The following is a 15,569-nucleotide window of genomic DNA, read 5'->3' as shown; positions in this document are numbered from 1 at the left end:
TTAGGCCAGAGACAAGAATGAGAGTGATTCAGGTCATTCTCCTGAGGTTGGGAAGTTCACCTATATGTCTGTCCACATTCCTCCTGCGCTAAGGCTACATCCATGAGAAGTTGATACTCAGAGAGGGGGTGTTCAGAGTGATCAAGAAGGATCTCAAGTCATGGAGAGACCTCCCAGGGCTGTTTCACCCAGGCCTATACCTTGCCAAGGGACTATCATTTCATCCCGTAGGGCCATGGTATTTCCTAGCCAGCTGTACCCTCTCCCTTCCTAAGAAGATGTTTCTCTGGGCCCCTCGCCAAGTTAGGCCACGGGATTGACCGCAGCTGGACACTCCAGAGGCTGGCAGATAACACTTGCCCATGCACCACCTCCTGCTTCCATGGAGAGAGAAGTTTTCCCTAGAAAACTAGGAAATCCTCCCTGGGAGAGGATGCAGGGTATGACCATGCCCAACAGACTGGAGCTTGAGTCTGGCTTTGCACCCATCACAAAATTCTGTGGGGTGAGGTTTTGCCCTGGGTCGTATGGACCGAATCCCCCTGCCCTGCTGCCTCCCTGAGCTTGGAGAGGGGTGCATGGTTGACCCTGAGGGGCTCCCCTGAGGACAATGGGATTATTTCAGATGAAGTATGGGTAGGAAAGTGAGGAGCAGAATTCTTGTTTTGTAGAAAGAATTTTCCCTCTACCGGAGTGCTCATTTCTGATTTCCAGGGCAGCACCCGCCCCCTGTGGGAAGGTACGGTGGGGGGGGGGGGGGGAGCAGCCATGCCCATGTGGACGGGGAGTTGGCTGGCCTCCAGTGCTCCAGAGTCGGTTGTTCCTTAAATCGAGGCCCACCTGTAGTGGTGTAGCACCATCAGCAATTAGTGATGGTTCATTAGAGTCCAATTAATAAATGAAACCCAGGATGAGAGCCATTGCTTTGCTGAGAATAACAGCCCTTCTTATGCCTCAAGTGGCAGCCTCCCAAGAGCTCACAATCCATAAGAACCAGCTGTACTGGGGGCTGGGTGGGGGGCACACATGGAGGGGGGATGTTGGTGGTGATGGGCTATTGTCTGGTACGGTGGGAGGGGGAGAGAAAGGAGCTTCAGACCAGACGTTCCTGCCTGGGGTCTTAGCTCCTCTTTTGAGGAAGCCTTCTTGCCCAGCAATCCCAGGGGAGCCTGGCCAAGGCCAGAGGTAAGAAGGCAGGGCTTTCTCCTCCTTCCTGTCTGGCCTCAGAGGACAATGCACATGCGTGTGGAGAGAAGAGGGCTGGAAAAGGCACGAAGTCAGGGAGGACCACAAGCCTCCCTGTTGTCTCTGACTACCCCAACCCATGTCCCAACACACTGACCCTGGGTCAGCCAGCCATGCCCTCCCCAGACCTGTTCACGGCTCCTCAAGGCCTCAGGCTCTATCCTCCGACTGGAAGTTCTCCTCTCTGTCTGTTCAAGCCCTGCATCCTCCAGGAAACCTTGCCTCCCCAGTCCAGCCCAGGCAGGGTCACAAACCCAAGAATCCAGCCTTTGACCACCCCATTCAGGTGACCACCTCTGCAGGGGCCAACTCTCCCATTCTACCCCTGTTGCATAAGGCTGGAGACCTGGGCAGGGGACAGGTCATTGTGTTTTTTTGTGCCCTCCAGGGATGGAAGGAGGTCCATGCCTGGGAGTCAGGCTGCCTCAGACTTCTGGGGGATGGGGAGGCTGGCCTTCCTGGCCCAGAGGCTGACATGGAGAGTGCAAGTAGAGGGGAACTGCGCTGCCTTCTCAGGACAGAATGGGGTCCAGTCATGACACACTGGGCATCTGGCCTTAAGGAATCTTAGTCTGAACCTGTTTCCTCACCTGCCTCTAAGTTTCCCAGGTGAGCAAGTGATAGGGTTGTGGAGGACCCGGTCAAAAGATTACAAGGCCTCTTGTTCTCCCATCCATCTATGTAAAGGTTCTGCCCTTCGTCCATCTTCATTCTGCCCAAGCATCTCCTTCCTTGGGGCTTCTGGGAACATCCTTCTGGTCTTCCAGGATTCCGGGTCCTGCCTAGCCAGGACCCCTGCAGCCAGAACAGGTCCAAATTAGGGTCTGCCCTTTCCCCCTGATACCCTAGGGGCTGCCCTGGGATCGACACTCAGGACAAGCAGGTGGTCTGCATCCTGAGCTTCCAAAGCCCTGGACCCTGTCAAGGCCAGACTTTGACATTTGTTCATGCTCTGACACCTTGAGGAGTGTGGGAGACCAAGCAGACAGGCAGGGCAAAGGCAGGGGGTGGGCTCAGAGAACTGGGAAGCAGCTTGAGGGCTGGTACGTGGAGGAGGGTATGGAGATGGGGTAATGTGTGGCACACAGACCTCCCTGGGGAAGCCTGTGTGTCCGTGCACACACGCACGTGCACGGGCTGGTGGAGGGGCTGGTCAGGGGAGACTTCCTGGAGGCAGGGACAATGGCACACCCCCCACCCCTAGAGGTATACATGCTCTAGAGGGCATTTCAGAGGATGGGTGGAGGGTGGGGGAATGGCTCAGGAGCCTGTACTCACCACCCCATCAGTGCCCTGTACTTTCCCACTGCTCACCTCACCGACGGCCTCTGGGGCCAGACAACAGTCTCCCTTAGTGACAGTGTAGAAGGAAACCAAAAAATCCGGCTTCTTCCCTCCCACTCACAGATGTGCTTGGGCCTGGCCCCCACCCCCTGCTTGGGCGGGAGCCCCAGGGCCTCCTGGCAGCTTTGTCAAACACACACATACCCCTCCAGTGCGCTGGGGGGTGGGCCTGGTAGGGAGGGGTTTCTGTTTCTTGGCAGCTTGGGACCCAGGATTGCTAAACTGTACCCCTGAACCCAACCCCAGTTCCATCCTGGTATGACTGCTCCTCCCATGACTGGATTAAGTCTAAGCCCCTGACAGCAGGCTCCCAGCCTGAAGCACCCAGCAGCTCCCCCAGGGCCTGCCTGCGAGAGCCAGGCCAGGGCTCTAAGGATCAGAGGGAGGATCCTGCTCTTATAGTAAGCTATATGGAGGCAGGTCCTGGAGAGGTCCCCTGGGCTCGGAAGCTTCCCTGGGAGACCTGAGCCCCATCACGGGCCAGGGGTCCTACAACCTAGCCTTCCATGTGCCCAGCTGAGAGGTGCAGAATGGGAACTAGGAGCAAGGAGTGAACTGGCCCCCTTCGCCCCTCTAGATCTCTAGTTTCTAGAATAGCATCAAGGCCTGAAGGAGTCAGCTGTGCCAGGAAAAGCCATTACCCTGACAGCCTCCCTCCACCTGCTAAAAGCCTCCCTCCTTCCCCTGGGGCCTCACCCCTCCTGAGTTATTTCATCTCCACTCACCTAGCTCTGACAGACCTCTCCTGGTGAGAGAAGGGAGGAAAGGGATGCTTGCTTAACCCCTTCTATGCCTGAGCAGCGTCAGCGCCAGCTGGCTCCCTTGGCCTTGTCCATTGTCCTTCCCCATCTCTTTCCACCTGGAATCCCTCCTGCCAGCAAGAGGGAGACAGGCTGGCAAGTACAGGTCATGGGTTCCGACCTGCATTCTGTCACTGCACTGCTTGTGGTTCAGGTTCCTTGCTCACCCTCAGTCTGTCTGCTCTGAGCACTGGGTAGCCCCCAGGGACACAAAATACTGGGTGTCCGTGCAGGAGCAGGTCAGATGTTTGGGGTGTAGAGGACTGACCTCATCCTTACATAGAGTGTAAGGCACAGAGGGGCAGGAGGAGGGGCTCAGACGGCACCCCTAAGTTAGCGGAGGTTAGCAAGTCAGGAGGCAGGGAGCTCCAACCCCTGCCAGCCTTGATGCCTTCTCCTCTCCAGCCTGGCAGCCTCCTTCACAGCCCCGGGCCAGAGGGGCCTTCTTCACAGGTATGCAGAGACGAAGTGTCTGGACCAGGGCTGAGTCTGGGAGGCACGCCCCTCATCATCCCAGCCCTCTCTCGGTGCTCCCCTGCCCCTGCCAGGCTGCCCTGGGTCAGCGACTTTTGAGAAACACCCAGCTTGTGTCATAAATGAAGGAATAACATGAACTGGGGCCTTCTGTGTGCCAAGAGCTTAACATGCTTTCTTCCCAGTCCTTATAACCACCCTGGGAGGGAGATCCCACCTACAGAGGAGGAAACTGAGGCTCAGAGAGGGCAGGTGGCCTGGTCAAGAGGTAACTGCGGCCTCAGACCCAGTTGTGTGTGGCTCTGAAGCCTGTCCTCTCCCCAGGACTCCATACCTTGGCCACGGCAGCCCAAGATCCTCAGAGGTAGACCCAGAGTTGGGGTCAAGATGGGGGGACACCAGGCCAATTAAAACAATTATGATGATTAAAAGGGCAATTAAAACGATTATGATGATTAGCACCATCATGATACTTAACAACACGTCAACTACTTTATACACATGAATTCATCTCATGCCCACAACCGCCCTGCATTATCAACCCCATTTCACAGGTGAAGGAAGTAACGTACCACAAGAGCACGTACCTTGACAAAGTCACACAGCTAATAAGGGGCAGAGCTGCGATTAGGAACTCCAGGGACCCTGTTGTCATCACCAGGCCACACTGTCTCTCAGCTGAAGCAGAGAGGAATCTCCAGCTGAGCCCTGGAGCTTGGAGACAGGACTCTTACAAGAATGGTTGTCCGCAGGAGTCCTGTAGACAATTGGGGAGCAAAGATCCAGGCTGCTGTGTCACTCAAGTCCAGAGGCCAGAGGGAGCAGTGAGGACCAGGGGGCTCTGAAGGCTTCCTGGAGGGGAAGAACAGGGTGGGCTGGGAAGGCCACAGGCTGATTTAGCTACCATATGGGGCACTTTGGCTCTGAGTTTCTGGGCCAGCTCGCCTGCGCCACACTCCCTTTGGGGGCCTCCGGGGTAGGGCCAAGGCTGGTGAGGACACCATCTGTGCTTCCGCCTGGGGAACCATTGGTGCACAGCACCTCCCCCTCCTGAGTACATGGCGTGGCTCCCCCTGCTCCAGGCTCTCTGGGATGGTTCCTCACCCATGATTGCTGCAGTTAATGTAGCAGTGCTATTTACAGCCCCAACATAATAACCTCCTCAACAGAAGAAGTATTAACTCTCTTGCTGAACTGTTTGATGGCTCGGGAGCTCAGGGACATAAGTGTCAGATACCTGTGGGATGCACTGGGAAGCAGAGGGCCCAAGATCCCACCCCTCCTTGGACAGGCTGGCCCTGCACAACCCCTCACCGCCCCCCTGCCTTGCCCCGTGCCCAGCTCTAAGTGTCCAGCCCAGGGCCCTGCACGAAGTGGGTGCTGCAAAAGGCAGTAGTGTGCATGTGCTCCGTTGAAAAGGTTCAGAGCCCAGGAAGCTGGGCCGAGCCTTGGGAGTTGGGCCAGCAGCTTAGGGAAACGAAGGTCAAAGGAGAAGCCAGCCAGGCGGGCACCACACAGCTGCCCTGCCCAGAGACTTCCTCCCACTGAACAGAACCTGGAGAAGAGAGTCAGGATGGGGAGTCTATGCACACAGGCGCCTGCTGGGGAACCCTGCCAAGGCAGAGGGCAGGAAGTCAGACAGGCAAGGAGTCTACCCCCATTCCCATCCCCACCCTTGGCCTCGGGTGCCTGAGTCCACGTGAAGGCCTCAGCGGTGGCCAGAGAGACAGGGTGGTCCCCCAGGCGGTCAGGGCAGCCAAGGAGAGAGACCTGGCGTCCCCTAGGCCTGGGATGACAAGAGTGTGTCTGCCTGGGAGGGAGCTCTCCATTCTCTGTCCACCCTTTGCTCAGATTTATGGACAATGTGTCTAGAAGGGGTGAGCAGCAGGCAGGACACCCTTCCTCTGACTCAGCCTGCTCCTCCCCTCCCCAGGGAAACCACATCTGAGGATGTGAAGGACCAGAATGCCAAGGCAGTCACGTCTGTGACCACAGAGCCCACCGTAGCCCCCATCTGGGGGGACACGGTCAAAGTGGAGCTCCAAACTGAGGATGCGGGACAAGAAGGTGAGGCGGGGGCGAAACGTGGCTTGGCGTGCACGGGAGGGGTGTGAGGCAGAGGCAGGCTCCCTCTTGAGTCAGCTGGAAGCCACCTGAACACCTCTTTGGGCTCAGTTAAAAGCACTTTAAGGAAAAAAAATCATAATACTGTCACGCCTCATCTCCTCAGTCTGCTCGAAAAATGAGTTGTTCCACATAAATGAATTTCCCAGACAATGAAAGCTTATCTTTTTACGGCCGCTGTTATTATTTTCATGGTTGTTATTACTACCATCTCCCACTGAAATGGCACATTACAGCTTCCTGGCACATCCCCACACATCACTCACTGGGAGCTCCTCCCGGGAGGAGCAGTGCTGTTCCCATTGTTTAGATGGGAACACTGAGTTTCAGGGAACTGGCCCAAGCTCAGGTAATCAATAAGTGGAGGACCTAGGATCAGCCATACGCACTCTCGCTGAGGCTCCAGTGTTCTAGCTTTTTCCCTAGAATGGTTCCTTATCCTGCTTTGTCTCCTGGGCACTGCCCATTGTGAGACAGCGGTGTCCCTGTGCTTCCTGAGGGCCACGGGCCACTGTCATAGAAACCGCCTACTAGTTCCTCTGCTTCCACCCCCGGAAGCCTTTCTAGCTCCTGTCTTTCAACAAATTCTAACACTGGAGGTGATTTAAGTCTTTCAAGGCAGGGCTTACACCGAAATCTCCAGGTACAGGTGTACATGAGTATGTGTGTGCACTTCGTGGTTTCCACTCTTGGGTGAGACCTGGGGCTGGGCACCCAGGAGTATTGACTGGCAGATGCCAGGACAGCTATGGGCACTGGCATCAGGCATAGTCAGCACAGACCCACAGGTGTGCACAGCGTCTGTGCTCTTATCCGGTCAGAAGAACTTCAAGTTCCTATCTTGCAGGTGGCCCTTCCCTCAGAGGACCGGCTTTACTTCCCCCCCCTTGAAATCTCACCAGGGACTTAGAACTCCCGTCTGCCTCATAAAGAGCAGAAAGCCAGCTGCTAAAGATGCAGGAAGATGAGAGACAGAGGGTGAGGAGGCCCATCAATAAAGGGGGACACAGCCAATTCTGGGTCACACCAGATGATATTTTTCTGCCTCTAAAGGGATAGGTGGGGCTGTTGGGGTGAATTGAGAAAATGTGGAAGAGGACAAAAAATTGACCTAGGATTTCACGCATGTGCCTGTGTGCGCCTGAATGTGCATGTCTCTGTGAATGCCTGCCCGCTGGCTCGTATGTATGTGTGAACGTGGTGTGTGTGAGTACATGCTTGTGTCTGTACCCAGAGGCATGCATGTTTGTGTGTCATGTATGTGTGTATGCATGTGTGTGTGTGTGTGTGCATGTATCTATGTGGCTGACAGGAAGTTAGGGTTTGTGGTGAGTAGACGTGGTCTGGGACCCCACCTTGAGCTCTGCACATGTCATGTAACTATAGGAAAGGACATGATGAGTCAGTGGCCTTGGGGCCCATCTGTGCAGCAGAGAGGGGACAGGACTCACTGCAGGAACAAGAGGGTAGCGAGGCCTCATGGGCAGGCAGGGAATATTGGCAGGTGCCTCTTTGCAGATTGAAGTCGCTGGATGCTCATTGGAACCTGGTTGGAACTGGTTGCTGTGGTGATGTCTGTGGTGGGGGTGGGGAGGTGGGGGCCAAGCCAAGAGGTGGAGGGAAGGGGGAGGGAGCTCAAGGAGGTGTTAATGAAAGCAAAGGGGAGTTGCAGACCCGTGTCAGGGCCAAAGCAGGCAGGTGGCAGAAATGGCTTGTTGGCCACACAGAGGGAGCGGTGGGAGGCTGGGGAGGCACAATGCCCAGAGAAGAAGCTGATGAAGCGTGTTAGTAGCATGGAGACAGGAACAGGGAGGGATGGCTGTCCATTCCCCCCAATCACAGCTCATCTGCTGGCTGCCCACACAGGGCTCCAAAGACTGGGGTAGGAGGAGGAAATGCAGGACACTCACCCCTTCTTCAGCTTCAGCAAACTCCAACCAGATTTAGGGACTCAGGGCCCATGCGTAGTGGCCATGAGGGGCTGCAGCCGCCATAGCTACTGATGAAGTTTTGGCTGGGAGCACTGGAATCCCCTAGCTGAATTTTTTTCAGTTCTGCCCAGGGCTCGGTGAGTATACAGAGCACTACAGATGGTTAATGAAGAGGAAAATAGTGACAGCTACAAGGAGCATTTGCTTAGACTTTCATAGCTTGAAAAACACATTTCCCTCCCCGCAACAATATTAGGAGAGAGACAACGATTTTCCTTTCTAAAATATTAACACTTTGCAGAGCAGGAAAATGAAGCTCAGAGAGGTTAAGTGACTGACAAAGGTCACAGAGCAAGTTGGCGTGTTTGTATTAGAAGCCAGGTCTTCTCACTCCAAACCTCTTGTCTTATTCTACTTCCTTCAAGGCAACTTCAGGTCTTTTGGATGCCCATTTCCGCATTTCCCCTTCTTTCTTTCGAGCACAGATCCCACTTGGCCAGCTCTTGAGGGACTCTGGCAAATGTATTTCCCTCTCTGTTTCCAGGGTAGCAGTGAGAAAAAAGAAGAAAGGAAGAGTAATTAGCAAAACTCTTCTCCTCTGCCTCCTCCTCCTCCTCTGCCTCCTCCTCCTCCTCTTCCTCCTCCTCATCCTCCTCCATATGCTCCTCCAATAGTCATTTTTAAAATTCTTTTAATGTTTGTTTATTTTTGAGAGAGAGAGAGACAGAGAGACAGAGAGACAGAGTGCAAGCAGGGGAGGTGCAGAGAGAGAGGGAGACACAGAATTCGAAGCAGGCTCCAGGATCTGAGCTGTCAACACAGAGCCTGACGCGGGGCTTGAACTCACAGACTATGAGGTCATGACCTGAGCCAAAGCTGGACACTTAACCGACTGACCCACCCAGGTGACCCTCCATATGCTCATCCAAATGACCCACCCAGCTCCAAGTGACCCAGCCACACAGGGCTCCCAGACTGCTGAACCCGCCCCTCCAGCAGCTGTCCATGGTGCTGATGTGTCCTTGTCTCAAGAAAGAGGCAAAGAGCAAGGGGCTACCCCAGTCTCCATCAGGTACTCTCGTCCTTCCCATCCTCCCTTTTCCATTCTTCTCTAGATCTTTTAGATCCTTCCCTCCTCGATCTCTCTTATTCTCCTCCCTCCTCTTTTTTTCCTCCCTCCTCATCTCCTCTTCTCTCTCACACCATAGACTTCCAGAATGAAAAGATGCCTCCAGGGTTACAAGCCTAGCCTCTCCCATCAGCCATTTACTAGCTGTGTGATGGTGATCAAGTAATATAAACCTCTCTTAGCTCCACTGTCCACAGTTTAAAAACAGATGGTGATGCCTACTTGAGGGGTTGTGGTGGCGATTTGTTGGAATAATGACTCAGGAGCACCCATCCCCATGTCTTGCACACAGCAGGTGCTCACTAAGGAGCATTTCCATGATTATTTCTAAGTCATTGATGTTCTCAGAGTTCATCCTGAAGTTCATGCATTTTTTGACAAAATGTAGTCTCTTTAGAGGGAGTTTTCTAAGTGGTGCATTATTCTTAGTGTTAGACTAATTTTCATTTCCTTGAAGATATTTTATTGATATTGGAAGATTTCTTGAGCAAATCACTTTTCCTTACTGAGACTCAGTTTCCCCATTCACAACATGTGGGAGATAAGCCCTCCCCTTCCTGTGTGAGCTGCTGGTGAGAACGTCTTTGACTAAGGGAAGCGGCCTTATTCCTAGGAAGAGGTACTATTCCTGCTTGCGTGCATATCTCTGTGCCAGCTCATGTGTGTCTGTTGTGATGGGAGCTCCATACTGTGTGTGTCCATCTCTGGGCTGGGAGTTTCTGGACCACTGGACAGAATTGCATCTTTGGATCCCAACAGCACCTAGTACGGACACTTGCCCTGCACAGGAGCTCAAACAGTGCTTTTAAAGTTGTGTACATGTGTGTGTCCCACACATGTGTTGGTTCCTCAGCATGGCCCCTGCTCTCCGCTCTCAGCAATGTCTCACCTCCCACTGGCTCACCTCACCAGAGGTGATGCTGGTCCACTAAGCCCTGTTTTGACCTTGAGCTCATTTTTTCTCTCTTCAGATATGGTCCTCAAGGTGATGGACAATAAAAATAAAGAGGAGCTATTGTCCTACCAAATCCCCATCAAATACCTGAGTCTCTTCCACCCCTACCACTTTGAGCTGGTGAAGGTGAGTCAGGGCCCTGGGTGCTGGGCCCATGTGGGCCTGGAACAGGTAGAGGAAGAACAGATGGTAACCACCCTCATGTGCCCAGCTATTCTCTCAGAGCCTCCCATGCTCACCGTACAGTAAGATAAGTCTTGGGTCGTATGAGACTCAGGAAGCACAGCTGACAGGTAGACATGAATGATTTCCATGAGAAATTTGGAATTCTCCAAACTCATCTCTGTAAAACAGCCCAATAGCATAGAACATCTACTACATGAAATGAATACACCAATTAGAGATATATTCTGATTTCATGTATGTTAAAAGTGGGAATATATCTAAAAATCAAAGAAATATGGTATTTTCATAGTACCTACTGTGTTTCAGGTCCTGGGCTAGACACCATCTTTAATCCTCAAGGTGAATTCTGTTTTGCACACATAGGACTGGGACCCAGAGAGAGGAATCCTCTCAACCTGGGTGAGAGAGCAAGTGAGTAGCAGAGTGGAGGGTGAGCCCAGGTCACGCTGTCTCCCAAGTCCGTTCTTTCTGTGCGGCCTCCACACACTGCTTTAGCAGGAAGAAGGCCCAGGAGAGTTGGGGTGTGTGGGAAAGAAAGTGCTCCCTGGAGTGCACCCCTCTTGTAGGGAACCTGACATGAGCCTGGAGAGGGGAGCCTCAGGGACCTCAGTCCATGGTCTGAACTTCCCAGACTAGCTCCCCTGCCCGCTCCCTCTCCCCCATGCCGATTGGTGGAAGGAAGAACTCACTCTTTGATTGCATGCTAGGCACTGGGCCAGAGATGAACAGAAGCATACTTTCCCCTCAGTGTGCACTCCAGACCCTATTATGGTTTGGCGGAAAGAACAATGTGACGCAAGATTGTGTGGGTTTCTATCCCAGGTCTGCCTCTTGCTAACAATATATCCATAGCAGCCGCTTAACCCCCTAGGCCTCTACTTCTCATTGGCAAAATAGAGACACTGAGCATGGCCATCTGGACAACTGAATGCAACAATGAGCATAAAGCCTCTAGTGAGGTACCTGGCACATTGTGGGTGCTCAGTTCAGGTCACTTCCCCTCCTTTCCTCCCTCCCTGCTTCCCACCAGGTCCTGCGTCGATCCTCTTTCCAAGCACCACCTCAACCATGGCCTAGGGTCTTTACCTTCCTTATGCCCCTTCCCTAAGCCTGGATGAGATACCTGGGGCAGGCAGGGCCAGGAAGGCCCAGAGAGATTCATGACTCACCTGGAAGACAGTGCTTTAGCTGTGATTCTGTGATCATCACCCAGGCCTCCTGCCTCTCTGTCCACTTACAACCCAGGCCTTGTTATCACATCTTTACAGAGAGAGCAGGCAGGCAGTGGTCCTTGTGAGGGCGATGAAATATTCAAATAGAAAAGGGAAGATTTATTATATTGATCTTGGAAGGGCTCGCAGGGACCATGAGCTTTAATTATCAGCTCGGAGCCCCGGTGGAGCAATGCCAAGTGATTGTGTGCAGAGGGCTGGATTTATGGCCAGGGTCTGCCCCTTAGTCACTCTCCTTCTTGTGTGTCTTCTTCCCTTGCCCTGTCCCCAGCCCTCCCAGTCTGGGAAAGCTGAGGAAGCCACTGCCAAGACCCAACTGTATGTGACCATCGTTCGGAAAGGCAGTTTCTTCCACCGCGACATCGGCAGCAACCACACAGCTCTGGAGGTGCCAGGACTGGAGCAGGGGGTGGGGGGTGAAGGGGCAAGCTTGGAGCAGACCCCAGGCCCTCCCCTTGGCCACCTCTGGTTAGCCTGACTTTGTGGGGCGGGGAGGGGTGTCTGGGGAAGAAATTAAGAAGGAAGAATGCAACAAGGCCTTCCAAGAATAGCCAAAGTATTTTGTGAAGAACCCACCCTGGGATGACGGGGATGATGGGTTAGGGATGGAGATGAAAATGATGCCTAACCTCTTCCAGCACTTCCCAGGCATATAGTCCTGCTCTGCTCCACACATACCAAGCAGGGAGGATGGAGAAAGGGAGGCTCCCAAAGCCTTATGTCTGTTTGAATCTCATGGGGGGTGGGGAGGAAAAGGCCCCCCACCTTGGCCCACATTCCCTTCCTGTTTCTCTCCTTTTCTGTCCCACTTGGAGTAGGGACCCCTGACCCACAACCCCCAAAATTTTAGGGCCTCCCCCTCTTCTTTGAGTCCTATTTCTGAAGAGGTTTGGCTGACCTTCCAATTAGGCATTCATTCATTCATTCATTCATTCAATAACTGCTTACGGAGCCTCCTCCAGGCTTGGCTCAGCTTAGACCTTGCTGGCACACATGATGCCCCAACCTTCTATTTCTCAGCTTTTCAGCAGCTTCAGAAAGATGGGCAATGCTCTGGAAAGATGTCCAGGGACCTATCCCCCCTCCCTTTCCCCTACAGCCTTCAAACTTCCCAGAGATGACAGACTTAAGTAGTGTTGGCCTGAGTATGAGAGGGGGATCCGAGAAGGCCCAAGCTCTGGGCTTCCCCTGCCCCAACGTGGCTGATCTGACCCACCCCACGACACTATAAGCCTGACAGGACAAAAGTGTTCTTTAGTCCCATTTCACAGCTGGGGACACCGAGACTTGGAGAGTCTGGTATGGAAGTCCAGAGCTCCTGACCCACATCTCTGCTTCCCCACAGCCACCTTGCATGCCAGTGTATATCAGACCTGTAGGTCTGTTCTAATCTCCCCCTGTTCTAATCTCCCTCCCTTTTCCATCATGTTCTTTCCTGAGATCTGCCAGCAGTACACACACACACACACACACACACACACAGAATAAGGAAGAGTGGTAACAGCTTGGCCTTGCTGTTCCCAGGCCCCACCCCATAGGGAGAAGACCATACCTTTAAAGACCTGGCAGAACCCTTGCCTGTGGGAGTGGGGGGTTCCCACTGAGGATCTGCCCCACTCCCACCCCAGGCTCCAGACTTACCTGGGAGAGTCTCAAGCACCCCACCTACTCCGCGGCCCCAGCGCAGATAGACGCCCCCCTTCCAGTCCTGATAGCAGACTAGAGAGCACAGTGAGAAGAGAAATTGCTTCTTTTACTCACCGGCTGTCATGAGCATGTGCACCTGGGCAGCTCTCTCATTCACACCTGAGCATATAGCACTGAACAGGTGTAAATTAGCCAGCACCCCCTACCTCTCAGAGGCCTGCTCTCGGCCGCTACACCTGTTAGAGTCCCTGTGTGCACCAGGGCCTGACACCTCTGCAGTGGACTCGCTCGGCCCAGACTCCCACCCCCACCTAAAGTTTGAAATGCCCGCATCAGATTCAGTCCTTTGAATGTGGGGAAGGGATTCAGTCTCCAGGGGCCCCAGTGAGCATTGAAAGGCCCTGAGCACTATCTTAAGGCCTTATCAGCTCACAGCTGTGTGGAGTTGCTAGCCACCTGCTAAGATGGGTCCTGGCACAGGGTCCTAGGAGAGAGTGCCCAGGGAGGAGGAAAGAGGATCCAGAACAAGCCCTTACTCCCAGGCACTCTCCTCCCATTGAAAGTCAGAACTGGGAGGCCCAGGGACAGTCTGGTCCAACCCCTCAGGGTATGAGCTGGGATACTAAGGTCCAGCACGGAGCAGGGACTCGCCATGGTGACATAGCGACCCAGCTGTTGTGAGTGGGCCCTCAGCTGTGTTCACAACCCCTTCTTTTTCCTGCTCTTCTTCCCATGTAATTAGGGCCCCCACCCACCTTCCAAGACCAGCTCAAGCCCAGCCCTCCCACCCTGCTGAGGTCACTTCCTGGCTCCTGCCCTGCCCTCCCAGGTCTCAGTGATTCTGTTTCTCTAGTGCTCAGAAACACAATCAGCCTCTCCCTCCCCATCCTCTACTTTTCTCCTTCCTAAATGGTGCTCATTTATTCCCCAAACACATACTGGGCTCCTACTCTGTATCACATGCATTTGCTAACAGCTGGCTATACAGCAGTGAATGAGGTAGACATGATCCCTGCCTCTGTGGAGACTAGGTTCTAGTCAAATGGACACAATGTGAGCAAGAAAGAATTAGAACAAACACAGGCTATGATGAGTGCTAGACAATCCAGGGGCTAAGAGAATGGGGTGGGCTACTTTAGTAAGGTCACAGAAGGCCTCCAGAAGGTGGTGACATTTAAGCTCTAAAGGAAGAGAAGGAGTCAGCCACTGAGTCACTGGGGGTGGGGGTGGGGAATCTAGGCAGAGGGATCAGCGTATGCAAAGACTCCGAGGCAGAAACAAGTGAGTATGCTGGAGGTGTGAGACAAAAGAGGCTAGAGCCAAGGACTGAGGGATTGGTGGAAATGTGGGCTGAGGGCAGACAGGCCACACATGCAGGCCTTGACCATGATGGTTAGAATTATAGAATTCATTCTAAGGGCAGTGGGAGGAGAGTCATCTCTGGGTCTCAAGCAGGAGAAATAACATGATCCCATTTATTTTTACAAAAGTGGTTTTTGCCATCATGTATCAAATTGCCTGAGAAAGGGGATGGATTGGGGGCCAGAATAGAAGCAGAGGCCACTGATGGGGGTCAGAGAAATAGAAGAAGCCACAGGAATCACAGCTGGGGGGAGTTGGGGTGAGGACTGAGGGGCTAGTGGGAACCCATTTGGTGGGTAAGGGGTGAGGGCCAGTAGCCAGATCAGGAATTGCTTGGGTTGGCAATAGAGGTATGGGGGGACAGAATCTGTGTCTTCTCCCCCTGCCTTCCCAATGCCTAGCCCAGCGTCTGAAGGAGAGTAGCCTTGAGCAGAGAACCAAATGAGGCAGATGGAGGCAAAGATGATCTCATTACTGGGGAGAAAGATGGTAGATGGGTTGGCCTTGTTTCTGAGAGGGCCCAAGGCCACCCAAGGCTCACTTGCCTCCTCTCTTCCCCAGGTCTTTCTCCGGGGAATCAACGAGCCCCTGGTCAACAACTCTGACCCCATGGTGGTCATTGCCAGGGTGGTTCCCAACTACAGTGATTTTAAGTGAGTGGGGCCCACACTCACTTAAGGAGGGTGGGGAGGGCAGAGGACAGAGGAGGGGAAAGGCTGTCATTGCCACATGATTCCAGGAGGCCTAGAAACCTACCCTCCCCAAGGCCCTTTAAACCTTCCCACTGGGTCTGAGGTCCCAGGAAGGTGCTCTCAGCCCCTGGAGAGGGGTGGCTCAGAACCCTCTGGAGAGCAGGCTGCAGGGCAGGCCAACATGTGGAGGAGGAGAGGAGGTCCTCGGCCCCTCCCAACCTGATGCGGTGGGTATGGGATGGGGAGGCAGAGCTGTCTGCCTCTGTCACTGCCTCTGGTGGCCCAACAAGACTCAGCCAAACCATCTGTTGAGTTCTGATGACCTGTGAACACCCCTTGCTTGTTGGAGAAATGAAGATGACTGATTCACTCATTCCCAGCCCTCCTAAAGAGCTCAGCACATGCACACACCCTGAATCCTGCCCTTACAGCCTCCGTGCTCCCCACC

The 15,569-nt window shown here is 53.7% G+C and overlaps 1 protein-coding gene across 12 annotated transcripts in view; it reads left to right on the top strand.

Moving 5' to 3' along the window:
* CCDC33 (coiled-coil domain containing 33) overlaps positions 1–15,569 on the top strand; it is a 111,902-nt gene that overhangs the window by 34,817 nt on the left and 61,516 nt on the right. For 10 of the 12 annotated variants that reach the window (XM_045059028.1, XM_045059034.1, XM_045059035.1 and 7 more), the window contains 4 exons: positions 5,797–5,930; positions 10,019–10,128; positions 11,692–11,808; positions 14,991–15,082. The exons of 1 other annotated variant lie outside the window; for it this stretch is intronic. In XM_045059028.1, the coding sequence (XP_044914963.1) occupies positions 5,797–5,930; positions 10,019–10,128; positions 11,692–11,808; positions 14,991–15,082 (453 nt within the window). The remainder of the gene's footprint in view (positions 1–5,796; positions 5,931–10,018; positions 10,129–11,691; positions 11,809–14,990; positions 15,083–15,569) is intronic. One more of the 12 variants, XM_045059039.1, reaches the window with a different exon arrangement.

This window comes from Felis catus, chromosome B3 (genome assembly GCF_018350175.1).
Source record: "Felis catus isolate Fca126 chromosome B3, F.catus_Fca126_mat1.0, whole genome shotgun sequence".
In the NCBI taxonomy this organism is placed as follows: domain Eukaryota; kingdom Metazoa; phylum Chordata; class Mammalia; order Carnivora; family Felidae; genus Felis; species Felis catus.
Note: the sequence above shows the minus strand (reverse complement) of the source record. Positions and strands in the feature narration are given on the sequence as shown.